Genomic DNA, 23777 nt, shown 5'->3' with positions numbered 1-23777 from the left:
ACGCAGGGTCGGAATACCTAATGGTTAATTTACACATTTTATACTGATGTTAATGATTTCTCGTTAGGTAGTACTCTCAGTAACAATTTCAACGTTTATAAAACATACACGTGTGACGTAGGTTATAAAATTTTCACCTATTCAAGAAAAAAGCCTTTCTTTACTCTTTTTTTTTTACAGGAATTTAGCGAAAACCTATGTAAGCTATATCTGGGCATAGCCGTGATTAACTAAATTTAGAGACTAACTTGTTTATTGTTTGGAGCAAGGCAACACAATGGGCTATCTGTGCTGTGCACACCACAGGTATCTAAACTCGACATGTAGCGTTGTAAGAAATCAAACATACAACTGAGTGGCCTAGTACACTAGAAGGAAGGTAGAAAGTCATTAGATTAGGGGAAACTAACAGCTTACATTTTTATTAACTCATAATATACGAGGATGAAATATTAAGGGTAGATATTTGTTTAGAATCACAACAAGAATATTAATCATCTAGGTTGAGACCATTCTAAGTCAGACGAGGTTATAACCTGGAAGTTAGGAACTTCCAAATTATAACTGTCTAAGTCTGGTGAGGTTAAAATCTAAGAATTAACAGACGGTGAGTTTGAACCGTTCTAAGCACGATGAAGTTAAGAAGTAAGATATCATAATCTAACTGTATGTAGAGTAATAATTAAAACATGAAAAGAACATCTACCTCAGATCCGCTTCGAGCCACATAGGTTGATGGATCTAGCGATACCACCACGGCACAACCTGTGTAAAGAAACAAGTTTCAGAGGTTCGTCATAATTCTTAATAATGAGAAACCTAGGTGAATAAACATCTTTTACGCGGCCCATTTCACCCATGTCTTAAATAAACAAGTTTAGATTCGTTCTTGCTTTATCTATAAAATATATAAATTGTGTATTTTCCTTATAATAAATGCATCGTACATTCATTTTTTCTTTACGTATATTTGCACATGTCACTGACACCAACATAGTTTTGTTCACAAAACTAGAGCGTATTAGAATTCTAAATACGTCACAGATAAATTTTCAACAACTTTTTTGAACTACAATACTACACAAATTCACTTAACTGAACAAGCATTTTGTACAAGTGCTGCCATCTAGAAATAAAGTTAATTACTTTACTACAGTAAAAAAATGTCTGTCACAACAGATATGGCCTTAGAGAAAACATTATCGCAACAAGCCACATTGTTTGCAGTAATTTTTTAACAGTTAAAATATTTGCCTGGAGAAATTTTTCACAGATTTAAAACGTTTGTCGGTTATGTAAGTTATGGCTTTTTAGACTATCACTAAAGAAAAATTAGAACAAATCTTTATTTTCATATAGCAGTACATTTTTAAAATATTTAGAAGTAATATACTCCATTAATTTAAAATCCCGTTAAATCATTTATCCATACATTCAATTATAAAAACCATGGTAAAAATCAGTGGAATAGTTATAATCTTATCTGTATTTACTGCACTGCATTAGTGCAACCCTCATTTGTGACCACATATTTATATATATTCATATTTATTGAATCAATAGCAAGAAACTCAACAGAATAACTTGTCCAATAATCCACTAGCAGGTTTAAGTAAAACGATCAGGAAACAAAACAAAAACAAATTCAGCTATAACTACAAATTCATATAAACCAGTTTACCAATATAACTAACGTCACGTGCTTGAAAAACAATAACGACAGAATATCGCGTTTAGTGTTGAAAACTGAAACAAGTATTGTGAGAAAATGTTTTATGCTATAAAATATACATCCATACATTATGTCCAACGACTTTATATTTGTTGTTGCTACTATAAATACAATGTCTGTTTGATGGATCTTTACTGCTGAATTTATAAATATAAAAAAAAACAAAAAAACACTAATAATACACCAGTATATTGTTCACCTTATAAATTTATTTTGTAAAACGAACACACTAACGAAGTTTTTGCCACTTCACTATGTCATGTGTTGTATACGTATCTCGATATTTCGTGTTACTGACAAATGTTTGTGTACACAACGTATTAAGCCTAAAACGGATATAACTATCTTTATAGACTACAGTTTACAACTTATTGCTCTACAGAAAATACCTTAACTTCTGGTAAATGCAAACTACATACATAAATTAAAGCTCAAAATAAATACCCAGTAATTAGCATGGCTAATTCAATATAATGTTCAAACTAGACTACTCACAGTTGATTAGAATGTATAGTTTCTTCGGAATAGTTAGCTCTCGCTACTAACGACACTTTCGGCCGAAATACAATAAAAAAAACCAAAAAAACACTTATTTTGAATTTCAGGTAAATCTAATAGAGAGCTATCAGCTCTAGCTGTCTCTGATTTTGAAGTGTTAAAATTAGAGAGAAGGAAGCTAGTCTACATCACTCACCACCAACTCTTGGGTTACTATTTACCGACGAATAATGGAATTAAACGTCACATTATAACACCACCACTGCGAGTCGAGTGCCCTAGCCTCTACGCTATTAATATTATGTCATTTAAACAGGTGTCGCAATTAACTTGAAGAACGACCACTCGCCAACGTTGACATCCTATGTAATAAACACTACCTCATTGAAAGAAGATAAATAAACACACTGAAATAAATGTCTTATACAGAAAGTATTGTTTCTATTAAAATTGTGAAGCGTTTGATTACACTATTATAAAGAAGCTGTAAATATCTAATAACTAAGCATGCCATGTTGCAGCAAATATTAGACAACTCTGAATTAAGAAATCATAAACCATAAAAAAAACCAACTTGATATAAAACAGATGTTCCCAAAATACGAAATGGCTACAGCTTTAAACGTCATGTCGAAGAAGTTCATTTAACACATTACCCAAAAAACAAGTAATCAGACTCAAGTTGATAAAGCTAAGTCACTGAAACATAGGAGTCATTGTCTGTTTGATGTTGACTTTCGTACATTTCGTAATTTTGAGATGACAGATTAGACGGGAGGCAGCTAATCGACACCACCCTCTCTCTGCAGGCCCGGCATGGCCTAGCGCGTAAGGCGTGCGACTCGTAATCCGAGGGTCGCGAGTTCGCGCCCGCGTCGCGCTAAACATGCTCGCCCTCCCAGCCGTGGGGGTGTATAATGTGACGGTCAATCCCACTATTCGTTGGTAAAAGAGTAGCCCAAGAGTTGGCGGTGGGTGGTGATGACTAGCTGCCTTCCCTCTAGTCTTACACTGCTAAATTAGGGACGGCTAGCACAGATAGCCCTCGAGTAGCTTTGTGCGAAATTCCAAAACAAACAAACAAAAAAAAAATCTCTCTGCAAGTCTATGAGTTATTAGACCGGACAGTGAGATCTGACAGTTTGTTTTTTTTTTATTTTGTGGTAACGGGGTGCAAATCATGGATCCTTGGATATCTAGTCAACAAAGACCTGGCTCAATGAGGAATAATATTATGATCTACAAGTTGCATTTACTTTGATCTTTATATTTAATAAGGTTGTAAGAAAGCGTGGTTGGTTCTGTATCAGTATAAGAATCTGGGGTCAAATCACTTTTGGATTACAAAAAACCAATTATACTGCATCCATTTTATATCAACATTCCGGCGAGATATCTGTATGACACATTTTCAAGCCTGTCTACTGGGTTTGAATATGTCTTGCACCTGCAGCATGCAAACAACCCAGTTCTGGTTGAACTGGTCTGTATCTAATCTGTTAATTCACTTCACTGAGTTACTGAGAGATATAGTGGTTGCGTGGCATGCATAAAACAGGGATGAGCTTATTGAGAGCTAGTAATTCCATGTGGAAGACTGGTGAAAAGACTGTTCGCTGCGTTATGTGAACTCAGCTGATGAAAAAGAATTGGTAATATATATCTGGCTGTACATGAAAGTCAGATAAGAATATACCACTACATGAACTCTCTCTCTGATCTCATGATCAACTGAGACTCCAATCTCACAATCGTCATGATTAATTGTAGCTATTTCATCAGCAGTTATGACAGTCAATTGATTCAAAAACTAAATTACTGAAAAGAAGTGACACTCCTTTTTTCTGAGCTATCAAGTGGTCGTTCACTTAAACACTCTACAAGGTGTAAAGTTATAACTACTCTATTATCACATAATTAAGACGGTTGATTGAAATGTCGAAAACGAATATTATGAAAACTTTATTTTAACACTAAGACTGAGTCGATGATATCGAGTTTGGAGGTACTGGGTAGGGTACAAAGAAGTGCCATGGCTTACGGCTTTAAGATTAGAATAGAAAACACTCCAATAAAGGGCTAACCTAGAAATAGACTGTTCTGATAAACGAACTCACTTCTTATTAGTTTTCAGCCACAAAGATGCAGCTGGAAGTAGGATTGACTGTGTTTATCTTAGACAAAACACTAGTAAAGTGCATGTTACCATACCACGACTGGTCAAATACAAATTGATTATAATATTCTGAATAATTTCAGGTACATACAAGACCAATCCTTGCTCATGTGCCGTGCCAGTGATGCAACCCTGTTATTACTACTACTCCTATTACCACTACTTACGTACTCTGCTACTAGTTTCTACTGCTATCTAATCCTTCATATACCATACTAGCTCCTGATGGCGACATACTTAATACATGTTTGTGATTCTCAGTAGGAACCACTACAACAAAGATAATACCGCTTGGACATGCTTCAGTACTCCTTTTAACCACACCGGTGGTGTATGCAGTGTTTTATGTGCACTCTGTGAAATACTATCACAAAAATGTGCAAACCTCCCCTGTTCACTCAACAGGAATTCCACAATGACTACAATTACATCTACTGCATTTCAGGCAGGTGACTGGCTACCTTACAACCTTGCCCAGCCATTTCTATGGTCATAACTCGCGAAAAACATGGCTATACAGAGCTGAGGAATCAGATATTGTATTGTGCAACATGTGCGGCCATTATCATGTTTTGCGTGGAATTTTTGATGGAGGTATAGGTTTTACCCCCATCCCCCGTCAAGAAACTAATAGAAATTCAAAATGAAATAAGAGTACTGAAAGCTTTGTTTGAAAATCAATCAAAAATATTCACCTAATTTACAAACTGGATGTTAAAACAGATAGTAGCAGTAGTAGTATTAGCAGTACCAGTACATTATTTGGTTTCGAATTTCGCGCAGATTTATCTGTGCATACCTGTACCTAACTTTGAACTGATAAAGCAAGAGGAAGACATCTAACAAATTTCAACCATTGCCAATTTAAGCTTCTTTCTTCTGATAGAATAGACGGATTTTGAACGTCACTCTTATAGATAAGCCACGCCTCCAAAGTGTGGAGATTATTTTTGCAAAACAACTCGGGAATCACGAACTTGCGGAATCATAGTCCTGGTTTCGCCAACAAGTAGGGCACACCTGATATTTATACACGTGTGTTATCCAATAACAAACGACCATAAATGGCGATAAATTGATCAATTTTAAATATATACCATCAGACTTTCGTCTACTTCTCTGTGTAATGACACATATACGAGTACATTCCACTGACGTATAAACACCAAATCACGAGCCCTAATAAATTCTTCAAATACCAAAACGTTCAGACTAACAAGCACGTTCTCAGTAAAAATATATTTATGTTGTGACGATTACATGTAGATTTATAGGTCACACGAGAAAAAAAAATGACCCAGCTGTACGCAACCTGTGGACAACATTTTCATTTCTCTTATTACACAATTTGCTCCACATGGTGAGACACGTGTATCTGTAAAATCAAGCCATTGATTAGTTGGTCTATTTACGTATTCAACATGTATTTGTAAATTGAACGTAATAATTAATTTATTTAAAGTTGTTTGGATTAATTTTATACAATTAATCATGTAAATAATCATACCAAGATTAACTATTATTACTATTGCCTAGTACTCAAGAAAGACCAGAATTAACTTATTAACAAAGCTCATGGCTGGTGGTTATAAAAATATTTAGTGCTACTTACATACGTAAAGAATCTTTCAAGTCTGAAGACTCCTGTGGCTTAGAATGCGTATCACATATCAAACAATAGTCAACTCCAGACTGAAAACAACAATACATTACAATACGTTAGAGCAACTAAATAACACAAAGCAACGCGTCGATATGTATACATGTACACCAGCAGTGACTTTTCTGAAATGCTACTCTGTAAACATGCAGATAACCCAGACGCCTAACCAAGGGTGCAGAAGGGGAACGCGCCACCCCAGGTTGAATATTTATTTAGTAAAAAATTTTCTTGCCTCGTCTGCTTGCCAGTCCTTCCATACACTTGCCCCCTTCTCCCCCCCCCCACACTATTAACAAAGTCTCCCGTGGCACGCATGTAAGTAAACACATTTCTCCATAATACCACAAATAATAAAACCTCTCAACGTCAAAATTTTCACGTGTAGTGTGTATATTCTTGAATATAAGTAACTTCCTGGAAATGATGAAATACTTCTATTTAACTTCTGTTTATTTCTTTTGTTGTTTTGACAACAACGATTAAGTTAACGAGTTTTTTACTGCAGCCATACAATATAATGTTTTAAATACCAAGAAAGCAGACAGATCTGGTAATAAGTTGATGTAAAAATAAGGTTGTATTTTTCTTGTTACAAGAGCCATAAACACTGAAATAAATACAGCTACTTTATAAAATCTTAATTCGGTAAGTTTGTATTCCTTAATAAACAAAGTGGTCCGCCAATCTTCATCAGGATAGTCTGGAAATATTACAACTGGAGCGAAAAATCGGGAGGGAAGGGGGCAAGGCAGCAAAAACGTTATAGAAAAATGGAAGAAACAAAAAACATGAAAGCAAAATTACAGCACACGGCCAAGAGTTTCAGAAGATTTGGAAAAAATCCTGAGGAAAGAAAAACAAGTCTATTAACGCAGTAGTCATTTTAAACTCAAAAAGAGGCGACCGAAAACTAATAAATGTTTGTTTTTGAATTTCGCGTAAAGCTACAGGAGGGCTAACTGCACTAGCCGTCACTAATTTAGCAGTGTAAGACTTAAGGGAAGGCAGCTAGTCATCACTGCCCACCGCCAACTTTTGGACTACTCTATTACTATCGAATAGTAAAACTGACCATCAAATTATAACGCCCCCCTCCCTGGCTGAAAGGGCGAGCATGTTTGGTGTAACGGAGATTCGAACCCGCGACCCTCAGTTTAGGAGTGCCCAAGCCACCTGACTGAATGTTAGAAAGTGAGAACATTGCCATGACCGGCCCAAAGAAATGTGATTCGCTGTTGATTTAGATAAAATCGTTGACTGCGGTGCCTTGACAAGTGGAAAAGCAGGCTAATGGAGGGACGAGACATCCCACGGGCTAACCAACGAAGCTGCTACTCCGGTTTAATCAAGGGTTAGAGACAGTTCTTGTTAACAAGGAGAATAATTCACAAGAATCTTAATATTTAAATAATTGTACAATAGAACAAGAAAGTATGTTTGTAAGACATAATACCTAAGTTACCATCGTGATGGTTCCAACATGATTTAAATTATCAAGTTATTGATGCGATTGATCATCGAAGGTTGTGCAAGGTGCTGGTCTAACTCTAGACCCAAACTTTCTACAATTTATATGTTTATACAAACATAGGTTCGAGTCGTATACACACCAAAAGTTTCTGAAATTTGTTTTGTACGTCAAAATGCTGCCTCTAAATTATATTCACAAGTCTACGACCTTTGAACTGACAATGTCACTGATATAGTTTTGTTTTTTTGCAGTTGTTTTTCATAACAGTCCAACCGTATAGATCCATGATGTAAAAATTAAAATCTTGACAAAATGCAGAATGGTCAGATTATTCTTTGAAACAATTTTTTTTTTTTTTTTATGATTATCCAAATAGTGAGGCAAAAACACAACTGATATCGTTGTTATTGTGGTGGTAAGTTCACATCAATTAATCTTAACTTCAAAATGTTCTGAACGAAGCAAGGAATGTTGAATAATTGTTTCATTCCTGCAATTACTAATTATTTTACTTCACGCCGATCTGAAGAGGTAGTAGCGAATAATAACACCAGGTGCGAATGCAAAGGAGGCGACGATCATGGATGGGGCTTTCTATGTTATCGTTCACTCTGTAGTTACACTCTACACCCCTGATGTCCTAAACAATCCTTAATGGCTATAGTGGACCCCTCATAGTTTATAAATATTTCGGAGGACTCCCAAGTAATAATGCTCTAGCAGAATGAGCCAGTACATTGTTGGCCTTTAGCGAGTTTACTGCGACATCACACAACTATGTTATTATTCTGTACGAATTCTCTTAACACTTTTACTTGAATTTCAAACTACCTATGGGCCCAAGTTTGACATTAATTCAGTTGTAAAGGCAGCTTTAAAATAAGACAAGACAGCCGTAAGTCAGAATAAACAAAATACACAAAAAATGAGGTCAAGAGAAAAATTTAGTGCAGAAACAAAGTATAGAAATAATTTTAGGGTATGCTTAATTGTTATTAGTATGATGCTAAAAGTATAAGAAATAAAACAAGAAACTTGGTGAAAATTTTGAAACAGAGAATTTTGATACTGAAAGAATAATTGAAACTACGGTTCAAACAATTAAGATGACTTTTTTTTTTAAATACACAATTACATACTGTTTAATAAGGATAGAGTACAACTAGAAAGAAGGGAAATGAATGGCTTCATACATGAAATATGAGTTAAATATAATTAGAGTTCATGATACCAAATATAATAGCAAGTTCGATCTACTTGGATTACATTGGTGGATGTAAGGGTAGAAAGCTTCAGTTAGAATTTTATAAACCACAAGATGAAATTGATAAAACTGAGAAACTGCAGTAGGATTAAAATTTCATCTGTTGAAGAGACAGTATGGGTGATTTGAGTTGCAGGCTTAAAGACTGGAATATTTCAAAGTCAAATCATGAAGATATGTGTTCAGGAACTTTTGAAGATGAATCTTCATCAACTGGTCAGAGAACATTACTAGAAACATTGCTATTTTAGATTCATTAACTTTCATTATACAGAAATAGTCAGGAGCATAAATACTTGGGAATATTTCAGTAATGATCTTTTTGTATTGGGCTCAATGTTTTATTGTATATTGAAACCAAGAATAATAAGATTTTGGTTACAAATTTTGAAGAGATGCAAGAACTATCTGTTGTTAATTACGACTGAGTTATGACAAAACCTTGTAACAAATGGTGGTAATGAAGAATTAGATAACACTTTTGAACCCTGGTACATGAAGCTCTGTAGGTTGGTTTAGCTATGAATGCTGGTGCAACAAGGGCAGTGAGGTTGAAAACAAATTATAAGAATCAAGTTATTATGAGTGTGGAAACTTTTATGTATCTTAGTAGCATATTTAATGTTTGTGAAGATGTACATAAGGAAGAGAAGAGAATATGGAATATTTCAGGTTTATCTGAGAGTGATTGTTTAAGATAGATGAAGAAGACCAGATAGTTTGATTATATAATTGAAACTGTAGTTCAGCTTGTATACCTGGAGATTGATTGATTTAGTGTTTTATGGTTGGCTATCTGTGCCAAATATCCGATAAAAATAAAGTAAATGTAGTAAAATTCATAAAAGGAAATGAAGGTAAAACAAAACAGCATTGAAAAACAGAAAAAGCATAAAACCAATGTTGACACCTAGTCTACAATGTTAAGAGAGTAAGAAGAGTAAGAGAAGTTGTAAAGGACTTTCTGTAACATAATGGTAATGATCATAACCTGCCAGGAAGACTAACAGGTAAGTACAAGAACCACCGTCAGTCACCTGAAGTTGCCTTTCCAATCCTGGTTCCAGGTTATGTGTCATTACAGCCATAATCAAAAGGTAAAGTAATAAAAATTTTAAAAGGCATGCAGCAAAATTGTAATAACAAGTCGTTAGGACGACTAACAGGTAGTTTAAACAGCAACGTTGGTCATCTGAAGTTGGCCTTTCCAGTCCTGGTGTCGAGTTATTTAATGTCATGGCCATTTTCCAATTTCAAATCAAACTAGAGAGACTGAGACTCTTAAAAGTGAACCACAATTAAAAAGGTGTAATGAATATATATCAAACACTTAAATGACATTAAAAACTAAAAACTTTATCAAGGTGGACAGTGTCATCATCACCAATAACAGTCCAATGTTACAGACAAACCTTGGGATAGAACATGTTTAAAATTGTGCCGTCGTTGAGAGTCGTAACAATGGCAGGAAAGTAAAATGTGGCTTACAGTGATTTGAGTGTTACACAAACTACACACTGGTACATCAGTTCCAGATAAAAGAAACGATGAGTTAAACTGTGACCAATGCATAGTTTAGTTAGAACAACTTCCTCCTTCCGAACCTTACAAAAGCTAGATGGCCAAAGTCCAATATAGGGTTTTATGTGGAAAAGCTTGTTGTCACGATGCTCACTCCAAGTTGACCACCAGCGGGCACGGCGCAGAGCCTTGAATACAGGACCATTGTCCATGTATGGAATAGGCAGAGTGGTGATAGTGCCAGAGCAGATAGATTTAGCTGCTGTGTCTGCAAGCTCATTCCTGCAAATACCAACGTGGCCTGGTATTCAGAAAAACTGGAGAGAAGTAGATGTTAATGAGAAATGGGCCAGTCGGTTTTGAATATCAGTGAGAAAAGGGTGTGAGCCAACGTGAACCGATTCCAGGGCCAGTAGAGAACTAAGCAAGTCAGTATACATAGTGCAATTAGAGTACTGCTTAGCTTCAATATGATCCAGGGAAAGAGAAATGGCATACAGTTCAACAGTGAACACAGAAGCTGTAGAGGGAATTCTGCACACAACCACTGAACCACAACAAACCATGGCAGAACCCACAGCGTTACCTGATTTGGAACCATCTATATAAATTTCCCAGGCTTAGAGAAAGGTAAGATAATAGCCTGGCAACAGGCATTAGAAAAAACATTCTCCTGCCAGATCCAGTTAAAAACAATTAGAAGAATATCAAGAGAAGGAGAGAGATAGCGCAGCATGTCATAGTGTACATCATCAGGTCCAACAGATGTACTGCAAGACCAATGAAGGGCCATTTTCAGTGCAAAGGGACGATTATAGTCAAAGAGACAGTCAGTTCGAAAGGACAGAGGTGAATGCTCTGTCCGAGTCTTGATGGCCAAGAAGGTGGAGGAACAAGCAAGTGCTAAATACCCGGCAAAAGCTTTCACTTAGAGTATCAGCGATGCTCAGGACATCAGTTACCTCTTGGCCATCAGAGAATAAGATCGAGAGGGAGACAGAATTGTAGTGTCCACTGACCTTTCGATTCCTGTTCCATATGACCTTGGAACTGGTGGTAGAAGATATGCACAAGTTGTGAACTTAATCCAAGATTCCTTCTGGCTTTGACATCTTACCCACTTAGCATGTGCACGAGCCCGTTGGAAAGCGATGCGGTTCAAAAGTGTGGGATATCTACAGAAAGTATCCCAGGACCGCTTTAAAGCCTTCCGTGCCATGTGGCAGGCAGGATCCCACCATGGAAGAGGATATCGTGGAAAACGTGTCGAGGTTGTAGGAATACATTGAGCAGCTGCTTGTATAATACAGTCAGTTACTGCTGCCACACAGTCGTCTGTTGATGGCTGACTCATGATGGCAGGATCAAGTTCTGCGAGAGCAGTGAGAGTGAACCAGTCTGCCTGATCCAGCTTCCACCAGGGGCACGCAGGTAAGGTGGCATTGACCATGGCCAGTCTCTCTTAAAAGTATAGGAAAATGATCACTGCCTAGTGGAATAATGTCAACCCTCCACGAAAAATGGGAGAATAATGAAGGGGAGCAAACCAAGAAATCAGTAGCAGTAAAGGACTGACTAGGTGCATGAAAATAAGCAGAAAAACCAGTATTTAAAAGAGAAAGATTGTGATCAGAGAGTATACGCTCTACAGAACGACCCCTCCTATCAATAACAGCACTTCCCCAGAGGGGATGATGTCCATTAAAGTCCCCCAGAATTAGAAAGGCAGACAGCAACTGTTCAACGAGAGCATCAAGGTCTGATTGATCATAAGTCTCTCCAGGGAGCAGGTTGAGAGAACAAACAGTGGTGGTATGACCCAGGGAAACACGGATGGCTATGGCCTCCAAGGGAGTGTTGAGTGATAAAAACAGGGTGAGCATATGCTGAACAATCAACAGTGGCACCCCTACATGTACTCGTCCATCACACAGCCCGTCATTTCTGTACAGAGAAAACTGCCGAATGGTGACTGTATCAGCAGGTTTTAGAAATGTTTCTTGTAAGGAAAAACATACAGGATGGTAGGAAGCAATCAGTATTTTGATGTCATCCAGATTAGAATGTAAACCTCGACAGTTCCATTGTATCAAGGTGGCCATTTTTAATGACAGGTAGGTGAAGTGGTTGGAGAACCCTTCTGTTTACAACCATGTCTTTTTCCTTACTGTCCTTAGCCGGAGGAGGTCTATCGACCTCCATGGATCCTTCCCTGGGTTGATTGGGCAGGTCTTTGTTGTTAGAAGGGGAATCCAGTGACTGAGGACGCAAACGAATGATTGTTTTGCATTGTGGAGTTGGAGAAAAAGATGTATCAGAAGAAATGCCTGTATTTGAAACCGAAGGATGTGGATCTTGAGATTTGTTGGAATGTATGGGAGGAACAGAGATGGGTGTAGAAGTCGATTCATCAACATTTTTAACCATGGAGGTCAAAAGGTTTTTCATTTGTTTTGAAAACGATTCTCTTGGAGGCACAGAGAGATCTGTCTGCACTCCCACTGTAGTTGTGGAATGAAGTGCAGCAGCACATGTCTGAGATGGAGTGGTGGGCAGCAATTTCCGAGCCTCAGGATAACTAATGTTATGAGTTGTTTTCATACACTGCACCTCTTTTTCCTCCAACCATTTTGGGCAAGAACAAAAGTTGGAAGGATGAGAACCATTGCAGTTGACACAATGTGCGTCCGTGTCACACTCATAGGCATCGTGGTCCTTGCCACCACAACGAGCACATCAGGGAACCACAACATGACGTCTTTTTCCTCCAACCATTTCGGGCAAGAACAAAAGTTGGAAGGATGAGAACCATTGCAGTTGACACAATGTGCGTCCGTGTCACACTCATAGGCATCGTGGTCCTTGCCACCACAACGAGCACGTCAGGGAACCACAACATGACGTCTTTGAGTGGCTGAACCTCTGACATTGGAAACATCGGAGAGGGTTTGGAATGTACGGCCATACCCTGCAAATTAGATAACCTGCCTTGATGGTGGCTGGTGCACGTGCTGATGTAAATGTCAAAACAAGGATATCTGTCAGCAGTGTAACTCCATCTTTGAGAGTGGAGATGCCCCTCACTGCAGAAACTCCTTGAGTGGAGAAACCAGAGAGAATCTCCGACTCAGGAATGTTCTTCAAATCCCTCTCAACAATAACTCCTCGTGATGAATTCAAGGTAGCATGAGGGGTAACCTCAATAGGTACATCCCCAATTGCCTTTGAATTCAAGAGGAGTTCACTGTGTTGGGATGTGGATGTTTCAACCAATATCTCTCCAGATCAAAGCTTCTTTACTGACTTTGGAGAGCCAGCAAAGACCCTCTAGTCCCTTCTGCATAAAAAAGGAGGACATTTGCCCTAAAGGTTTTTCCGAAAGAGAATGTAATACAAGAAAATGGGGTACAGGTGTTACAAATGTTGAAGATTGCTGCTCAGAGTCTTCAAGATGTGGTCATTTACCTATTGACTGTTTTTTCACAATGTTATTTAAATTTTTCATAGGAGGATCCATAGGAGAAAAAAGAAAATGTTGGTACCCACTGGCCCCACCCACCATGGAGCCATACGAGGGGACGCACTACAATGTTATTAAAGGACATTGCAGCAACACTAGGGTTTTATGAATGCTCTACCCAAACACCAGCATCAGATACAATGTCAACAACACTGGTACTTGGTTGACTCTAGCCCAAGTGGACCAGCCGACTGACCCAAGAGGAGCCACCCAAAGGCCGCCCGTCTACAGAAATTCAAGGCCAAAGTGGTGTGTTAGGGTTGGACCTCTCAACCACCAGGATCCTCTCCTCCCCTTCACAGATTGCCACTCACAGCAAACACGTGGGTGGATGTTTAGATCCCAGAGGAGGTAACCAGAAAGAACAGAACTTTCCCTGAGAGGTCCCCTCACCACGTACAGGAATCCACACTGAGAGGATAGCTGGAGATACTGTGGGTACATTCTAAGAATGAATGACAGGCTACCAGAACAAACAATGGGCTGGAAAACAATTGGAAGGATATGCCAAGGAAGACCAAAAGAGATATAATAAATACAAGACAGAATAGAGCTTACAAAATAGGCAAAAGACAATGTAGTAGAGAACCTTCATAGCTATGGAGAGACTGTTGATAAACTGGGGTAACAGTTTGAACAAATGTCGTAAACTGTTAAAATAAGTGTTTAAATGCTCAAGATAAAGATGTTACTTGTTGTAAAAAAGAAATGGTGAGGGCTTCAAGTTAAAGACCAGGTTGGCTCACAGAGAGTAGAAAGGTTAAAATTAAAGGAAAGAATTATAAATTGAAGAAGTTTGTACTCCTGTTATTAGAAATTTACAGAGGATTGAACAAGACATTAGCAAATCAAAATGATTTGCCAAAAATGAAAAGTAAGGGTTTCTTTAACCCTTAAACAGTAGCCATCAACAATTGATGCTGTTACCTACAACGTTCCAACTATTTAAGAGACACATTAAACATGTTGAAATTGTTAATATAATAATAGGGCCTTTGAGAAATAGTAAAGGATGAATTCTTAATAATGACTGAGTGTAGCTGGGTTACTGAATTCTTTTTGATAACTGAGTTACTGAAATCTTCTTGGTGATAATTCAGAGATAACTGGGTTACTGAAACTTTCTTGGTGATGACAGAGATAGCTGGGTTACTGAAATCTTCTTGTTGATCACTGAGAGATAGCTAGATTACTGAAACTTTCTTGATGATGACAAAGATAGCTAGATTACTGAAACTTTCTTGATGATGACAGAGATAGCTAGATTACTGAAACTTTCTTGGTGATGACAGAAATAGCTAAGTTACTGAAACTTTCTTGATGATTACTGAGAGATAGCTGGGTTACTGAAATCTTTTTATTGATAACTGAGAAGAGATAGCTGGGTTACTGAAACTTTCTTGGTGATGACTGAGAGACAGCTGGGTTACTGAAAATTTACTTGGTGATGATTGAGAGATAGCTTGGTTATTGAAATCTTCTTGGTGATGATTGAGAGATAGCTGGGTTACTGAAATCTACATCTACTACAGTTTTTCTAATAACTGTAATATTCATTATCTTCAATAGCTGTTGGATGGAAACATGACCAAACAGGATAATTACATTAATTATGAACTTAAGAAAAAGGTAGAAAGGTTAAACAACAATAACTCTCCTAGACTGAATAAGTGAGCAATTTCTTAATATTTCTGTAAGTCCTTGAATGTTAAACAGGTTACAGAAAATTAGAAGTTAGCTACTGTTACTCTTCCTCTCATGATATATGTCCAAGTAACTAAGAGGAACAACTGTCTTACACTAGTGGTACAAATACTTGTTTGAAAGTCTGATAAAAGATTCTTTGCAATTTCATTTAATAAAGTTTAAAATTTGGTTAGATAGCAAACATGATTTCATTAGTGGAAAATCTTTCCTTATTAATCATCTGGCATCCTTTAAAGAGAATACTGTTTGTGTAGATAAGGGTAAAGGTGTGAATTGGGTATATCCATACTTCGAAAAAGAATATGACATTGTCACAAGGCTTGTTTAAAAAATTTCTATATCTGTTGGAGATAAGTTGGGTTATTGTACTGAAAAAGGGTTGAATGACAGAACCAAAAGGTTTGTTGTAAATGGTGTTCAACCTGGATTAATATCACAAGTAGGGTAGCTCAAAGTTAAGGCCTCTGCTCTTTTGGATTTACATCAATGACACAGATAGACTGCTTACATATGGAGATGACATTTAGGTCTTGGGTGTTACTGGTTACAATTAGAATGTTACTTCTTTATACAAGGATTTAGTTCATTTGGTGATGTAGGCCAAGAAATAGCAAATGATTTTTTTCAGTTATAACAAATGCAAGGTTAATATATTTAGGTTATCATTGTAATGGAAATAACATTAAAAGTGTTATTAAAAAAAGGAACTGCTCACATTTTGGCTGTTCAGTCTTTAAAGCTATAGAACAGTGTACTTTTAAGTAATAGTAAAACAAATATGATTTAGTTTTTATTTACAAAATATTCAATATAAGTCAAAATTATCACTTCAGATAAGGGAAGAGGTGTGTGAGATGGTATTCTCTCTTTTTTGTTAATTATTGTTATGTTTATATTTCATTTATGCATAGTGCAGTTCACATACCATTACAAATAATATTCTCATAGTAAGACAAAATGACTGGCAGTGGGTGGCACAATGCATCTGTCACTCTAACTATAATTATATGTAAAATGGTCCATCATTCCATGTAAGTAAATTTATCAGATAATTAATAACTCTTCCAAAATGAATTACAATATTTTCTGAAAGTGGAGTTTTAAACAGAATGAAGATTTCATTATAATTAGTTTTCATTAGTTTAAATACCTTTTAAACTCGGTAGCTTTAATGTTGATATATTTTTGAAATTCCCATATATATATAAGATCACAGTGTTTGTAAAAAGACTTATAAAAACAGTACGTGCATAAACTTTACCACATAAATACATCAGTAGAATCAATGCCACACATTCTTGAAATTCCTATGCTATAAATACAAAATCACTATGTAAGAAAAAGATATTTCAAAGCATCAGGGGTATAGATACATTTTTGGTGTTAATTAGTTTTATAATTTGTAATAAGTGAATTTAGTGATAATTTATGAAGTCAGGTTGTTTTTTTTTTGTGGTTCTTTTTCTAATTTCTGGTGCCAAGACTCAAGATTATATGATGGAGTTAGTTGTGTTATGGAAATTCTGATATAAATTATCTTATTTCTTAAGAATATTAGTCTTAACATCTCAATTCTTTTTGACATAGAATAAATGATCCACAGTGACTAAACAGCTGGTAGCCAATAAACAATATTTCAAATACTAAATACCTGGTAATCTGAATACTAATGAGCTACAATTACCTCTCTCTTGACTTGTAATGTGGGTAACAATCAATCATGAGACTGATTTGTATTCAAGCTTATTGAAACTATCTCAAAAAACATTTGAAAAATAAAAATAAATACTGATAATTTTTCTTGTTTAGTATCAGCATGTGTTTGCTAGAAGCCACCTGAGTGATTTTTCAAATAATAGGTACTTGGTAGTCCATAATTTCTTAGTCATGATCATTGATATGCTTCCAATATGATAATTTACATTACTTGTATATAATTTGTGAATTTTTAAAATTGTCATTGTTTATGTTACAGTTACTCAATATTTAAATTTTTGGGCTGCTAGATATCGAGGTAATACATGAAATATTTATGGAGTTCTTAGATTCATAATATAATTTTAAATCGACTACTTACATTATATATTCTACCTTTGTTTCATTCATGTATTTACTATTTGTTGCTTCTTGAATATTACAAATAAAAAAGCAATATATATTCATTTTATTGGTTTTAGTTTCCGTGGAAACATACCAGAACATTGGCAGCAGAATGAAAGTCCACCTGTTATATTCTGCTTAGTAACTTAATATTTGTAATGTTAATTTTCAACAACAGTCAAACGCTACTGACAAGTTGTCTCAGCGTCACATAAACTTCCATTCAAATTTCAACAATGAAGCTCAGATGGTACTTAATTAGGCCTAAGCCATGATTAAGTTTCAAACATATTTTGCAAAATATATAAAATAAACATAAAGTATATAAAAATTCTAAACTCACCTTCGAGCAATCGCTACCTTTTTGCCAAACGTTTTTGATTTTTCTAGAAGTCAAAGCCCTCTTAAAACATGATCAACCCACCATAACATTTACTAAATATTATCTTTCTACTCGACTCAGAGCCATCTATAGAAGATAGGCGGCTCTGACTCGACTTTCTGTCCCCATCTAGCGGTTTTAGACTATGTTCACAACGTATGAAAATCGAAAGAAAATTTTCAAGCATAGAAGTTAGCACAATTACCTTTCGCTAAGGGTAACGGCTGCCCTTCAATGGGTTAGTGGCAAATATCAGAAAATACAATGGTAAAATCCGGGGTTCCATTTCCCACAGTGGTTTAGTTTGTTTTGAATTTCGCGCAAAGCTACACGAAGACTATCTGCGCTAGCCGTCCCTAATTTAGCAGCGTAAGACCAGAGGGAATGCAGCTAGTCATAACCACCCACTGCCAACTCTTTTACCAACGAATAGTTAGATTGGCTGTACATTACAACGCCCCAACGGCTGAAATGATGAGCATGTTTGGTGGGAGGAAGATTCAAACCCGCGACCCTCGTATTACGAGTCGAGCGCCTAAACCACTTAGCCATACCGAGCCAGTTACATTTGAGTGACAGATTATGGAAATAAAAGTCGAATTGGTAATACATATATCTGAGAATTGCACTGTTTTTCGTGTATATAATGTCATGCTTTCTCAATTTGTGAAATTACAGAGGGTTACGTATATTACATTAAAATGACTTTGAATATGCAAATTATCGAGTCATGTAATATCTATAGCATATATAAACAAAATCAAAGTGGAATGGTATATCTATGTCTGGATTACATTTTAATATCATTTATCGTTTATACGTTATTATTTCGCTACCGAAAATTGATCACTTTTGGAAAGACTGTATAACAGTAATTTCTGATGCAAAATATTTAACACTTAAATTATAAAAACGTGTTTAGATCAGGGATTTAAATTTTCCAAGACAAGAATATCCCTTGTGCTTAACAGCACTGAGAAAACAAATATGGATCAACTTGGAATACCAGGACCATTCTGAAAGAGACCAGCAGCGAGTTTTACCTCAATTGTGATAAGCCGTGTGGCATTCTGAACAGAGAATAATCCATAAATACAATAATCACTGACAACAAAACAACTACATGTCCTATGCAACGATTTGTAACATATTCAGGAAAGATGTCCATCTAGAAAAGACACGTGTGCATATGTTGCTTTAATAACTTACCCATTCAACTATCACATACCTCAGGCAGCCAGAAAATGAAATGTGAATTAATGCTATTACATATATAAATATACCAGACAAATTACGAGATACAACACGTATGGAATTTTGTATTATTGAACTGCTGAAACGAGAACTAAGAAATCATTATCCACATATTCTATATGGATTAGGGAAAGCAGAGGGAAATAAATATGCTTTGAACATGTCAGCCTTACATTAGTCTTTTGCAACAAAATCCATGCTTCAAGAATATTGTCAAGATACAGTCTTCAAAAAAATGAATAGTATGGCTGCATATACTCAATTTCTTCTACACTCCTTATACACTGAGACCTCAACTTTCCAGGAAAGGTGCCATTACATATTCGCCTTGCCTTTGACTGATTATATGAGCAAATAAAGATGATTTTACACAGTTGCACACTATACCAAATCCAATTTATTCAGCTCAAAGTCAGATAATTGAAATTTACCTAATAATGCATTTAAGTTCAAATGTCTTGTTATATTGTGGAATTTACCCAGTTACTCTAGAAAGAAATAAGTGAACCTAAACATACCATAATATAGGAGAAAAATATCAGTGCAGTGATCACGAAATTTCTTTGTGTGGAAACTTCTGCAATTTTTTGCCGAGTACGTTTCTCGTTATCCTTCCAGAGTACTTTAATATTGAGTTAAAAGCTCTTTAATTACTAAAGAAATGGCATTTTACCTGGATTAAAGCAATGATGCAGGAACTGTGGGTGAGGGAAAGACGTTGTTGTATTCTCTAGATATGTGTAGAGGGAACAAGCATGAACAGCAGTAGTTAGTAGCAAGTAGAGAAGATTCTAAAGACCAAAGTAACGAAATTTCCAAATAGAAAATCTAAATTTTCATTTATGTCAAATTATAAAAATAACAATATATATTGTAAACCACCTCCTAGTAACAGTACCCTTTTATGTACAAGTGATATCTAAAAATATGAAGTTCCTTGAAAATAATTAATCTTGGTAAACTTAAGAATAAATTCAAAGGATTCATGACTTGTCATCAGAACAGCCAGAATGTTGTGTACCCAAAATGGATGATTTGGTTCTTCCCATGAAAACCGGTCCCAGTACATGGGAGGCGTGGATGAATAACAGTTATCATTATGATGTGTAATCCGGCAAATATAACACTGAATGGGGCTAAACAGAACTCTCAAACAAAGTTTGGCCATTGTAGTCGAACATCAGATCTGATTGGTGTTACCCAAGACCAACTTGAGAGACACTTGATGATGCTACTGGAGAATGCTATCCACCAGCTTGACCAATTCTGCTAGAGGGAAGGCAGCTAGTTATCACCACCCACCGCCAACTCTTTTACCAACGAATAGTGGGATTGACCGTACCATTATAACGCTCACACGGCTGAAAGGGCGAGCATGTTGGGTGCGACAGGGATTCGAATCATCGACCCTCAGTTAATTTTACATAGTATGGTCAGTGTTTATTTGCCAGGTTTTCTATTTTTGTAAAAACATTTATCAACATATTTTCAGATTTAAAATACTTTTAAGTTTTCCAAAATTCCTTCGAGTGTATAACTTACTTTTGAGATCAAAGACAGAACTACAGTTTTCATAGACTTACTCTTGGATTTTTATTAGTTAGTTTTTTTGTCTGGAACACAAAACATAATCGTAGATTTTCCAATAAAAAACATAAAACTTTCGAGAAACGAAACTGTCCGGAAAAAAATATGGAACAAGAAAAATTGACAAAAAAAACACAAACAAAAACTGAAACATTCCACGAAAAAACTAAAAATTGTTTATGTTGATATTTCACGCAAAGCTACACGAGGGCTATTTGCACTAGCCGTTCTTAATTTAGCAGCGTAAGACTAGAGGACAGGCAGCTGGTCATCATCACCCACCATCAATTCTTGGGCTACTCTTTTACAAACAAATAGTGGAAATGACCGTCGCATGGGTGGTTATAAATTATCGATTTGATCCTTGACACTTAATTTAACAATTTCACTTTTGCATTTCTCATTGTATGTTGTGAGATCGAAACTGTTTACTGGAAGCTTGTTGATGTTGGACCTTGAGTCTTCTGAATGTTAAGCATCAGTCCAATTTTCTCGTATGCTTCGATAAATATGTCAACAACTGCTTGGACTGCCTAAGTTCTTGAATCGTAATTGTAGTGCAGTATTTTTGACATTCACTTTTATGATTGTCCAGGAGGGTCCTGATGTTCCAGGTCCAAAACTGATTTTGCAAATTTATCTACAGTATGGGTGCTCCAGCTGGACATAGTTATCCAATGAGGAAATGGTAAAAGATAATGTCTATGGCATATCTTCTAGCTTCGTATCCATGTGGAGTGAGCTGAGTGAATCCAAAAGAAGACTGCTCAGTCACAATTACGGCCACAACAAAACACTCCAATATCATCAAAATGTTAAGACTACCTTCCTATAATAGTCAACTGCATGCAAGTTACTGACTAGTTACTTCAAGAACTCAATCCTATTTCTGTAGTCACTAGCTGGTTATTAAAGGGCATGAAGAAAGTGCTAGATGTTGTTGATCCCATGGAAGACACCTGTAGATGACTTCTTTTATCATGGAGATACCACTTATACATGATTTATAACAGAACAAGATTGTGTTCCAATGACAAGGACAGCAAAATGAGTGGTAGCCTCACTATGCAAGCTTCATCTGCCTTCACAATAAAAAGAATAAGGTTGCTAGTGATACTGGGAACATACTTGTGACATCTGAGATCACAAGTCTGACCTCATGTTGCAGGTCAACTTTTGGTTTCTTCGACTAGATAAGTCGAACCGATTATACTGGCTTCTGTGTTGTTTTACAAAATAACGTACAAGGACGGTGAGGTATTTTGATAGTTGATGATGAGAGGAGTCAGGGGTACCAATAATGGATCAAAAAGAAATGTTTAGTTCATGAATTTTTGATAGTCCATAGAGTTGTGGCAAGTTGCTGTTGTTCATGATGACTTTGCATTTTCTGCTTCGTATTTGTTAATATGTTTTCAAAGCCTAGTGGTTGGATCTTTTTCTGCAGAATTATATAATTCTTCCTAGACGATAGTTCAGAGTTACTCGTGGTATTGTAGTTCATCAAAAAAAAAATTATTTCTTTCATCTGCTGGAAGAGTGATGATAGATCAATAAATGCTTTGAAGTTTTTTAAAGTTAATTTTTCTTTGTTGGTGATATTCTAGAGAATTTTAATGTGACAGAGCAGTGAATTTGTTTAATACACCTTGAATATGCAGCTACTCATGGGTTATCTATGCTAGACAACCTCAACTTTCAAGTGACAGATTACAATGAAAGCAACAGGTCAAGACCACTACCACCAACTCTTGGAATATTCTTTTACTAGTAAATAGTGGGATTCACTATCAACTTATAATGCCCACAACTGATGCAGTAAGCACATTTAGTGACAGGATTTGAAGTTGCACCCCACAGATTACAAACTGAGTACCATAACCACAAGGCCATTCCTGGCCCAGGGTTGTGAAAGTCACAACTCTTACTTAGTCCATTACTATCAATATGGTAAGTGCTTTGGTAATCATTTTTAATGCTTACCCTTACCTCAGTGGTCAGATTTTCTTTTAAAATTGAGGCCAACTGAAAGGGCTTTCTTTTCGTTTGGAGATTAGAATCCTAGAATTGAAATTTAAAACAGTGGTCTCTAGGTTTTCCACCTCTTTTGAGATGCAAAAGTCAGATTTCTGTAAGTTTTTCTTTTGGTTTTCTTTTGAAGTTCAAAGCAAAGATTTCTTTACATTTAATTTATGAAATGAGAATTTGTTTGATGTTAAGAAGTTTCCTTTTGTCTTAATAGTTAAATAGTGATTTTTTAAAGTTTTGTGATAGTATTTTCAAAAACTTTGCTAAACTAAGATGTGATATGTTTCAAACTGTGGTTTTGAAGAGAGTGTGGACTAACCTGAAGATCATTAAATCTCAAAAGGAATGTTAGGTGATTATTGAACTTGGCATATATCAAAAGAAGGTGAATGAAGTCCCTGAAATTATTTACAAAGTTTGCAGAACTTAGAATAAGTTACACCTCACCTTTCTTTTGTTTGTTTGTTTTTGAATTTTGCACAAAGCTACACAAGGGCTATCTGTTCTTAATTCATCAGAGTAAGACTAGAGGGAAGGCAGCTCGTCATCACCACCCACTGCCACATCTTGGGCTATTCTTTTACCAGTGGATAGTGGGATTGACCATATCATTATAATGTCCCCACAGCTGAAAAGGCAAACATGTTTGGTGTGACGGGGAATTGAACCTTTGACCCTCAAGCACTCTATCCACCTGGCCATGTCCTCACCTTTTGATTTGATTCTGGTCCCAACCAGTTTTATAAGTTGTATATTGTGTATTAGAAGCTGGTAATCTGAGTGAAATGGTATGTATAAGTAAATATTTTGTGTACCTGTGCAATCCAGTATTTAAAATCCTTTGCTGTCCGTGTCAAAAACTGCATAACATCTC

At 36.2% G+C, this 23777-nt stretch overlaps 1 protein-coding gene across 6 annotated transcripts in view; it reads right to left on the bottom strand.

Moving 5' to 3' along the window:
• Nucleotides 1–18150, bottom strand: part of LOC143225333 (homeodomain-interacting protein kinase 2-like) — a 99036-nt gene extending 80886 nt beyond the window's left edge. For 2 of the 6 annotated variants that reach the window (XM_076454537.1, XM_076454539.1), the window contains exons 1-4: nucleotides 17996–18150; nucleotides 6019–6098; nucleotides 707–765; nucleotides 249–368 (exon numbers count right to left, since the gene is read on the bottom strand). In XM_076454537.1, coding sequence (XP_076310652.1) covers nucleotides 249–347 — 99 coding nt within the window. In that variant the 5' untranslated portion in view covers nucleotides 348–368; nucleotides 707–765; nucleotides 6019–6098; nucleotides 17996–18150. The remainder of the gene's footprint in view (nucleotides 1–248; nucleotides 369–706; nucleotides 766–6018; nucleotides 6099–17995) is intronic. The other 4 variants (XM_076454543.1, XM_076454538.1, XM_076454544.1 and 1 more) reach the window with 4 other exon arrangements.
• Nucleotides 18151–23777: the final 5627 nt, after the last annotated feature.

The sequence above is a fragment of the Tachypleus tridentatus genome, chromosome 9, assembly GCF_004210375.1.
Source record: "Tachypleus tridentatus isolate NWPU-2018 chromosome 9, ASM421037v1, whole genome shotgun sequence".
Classification (NCBI taxonomy): Eukaryota; Metazoa; Arthropoda; class Merostomata; order Xiphosura; family Limulidae; genus Tachypleus; species Tachypleus tridentatus.
This window is presented reverse-complemented; position numbering and strand designations above follow the sequence as displayed.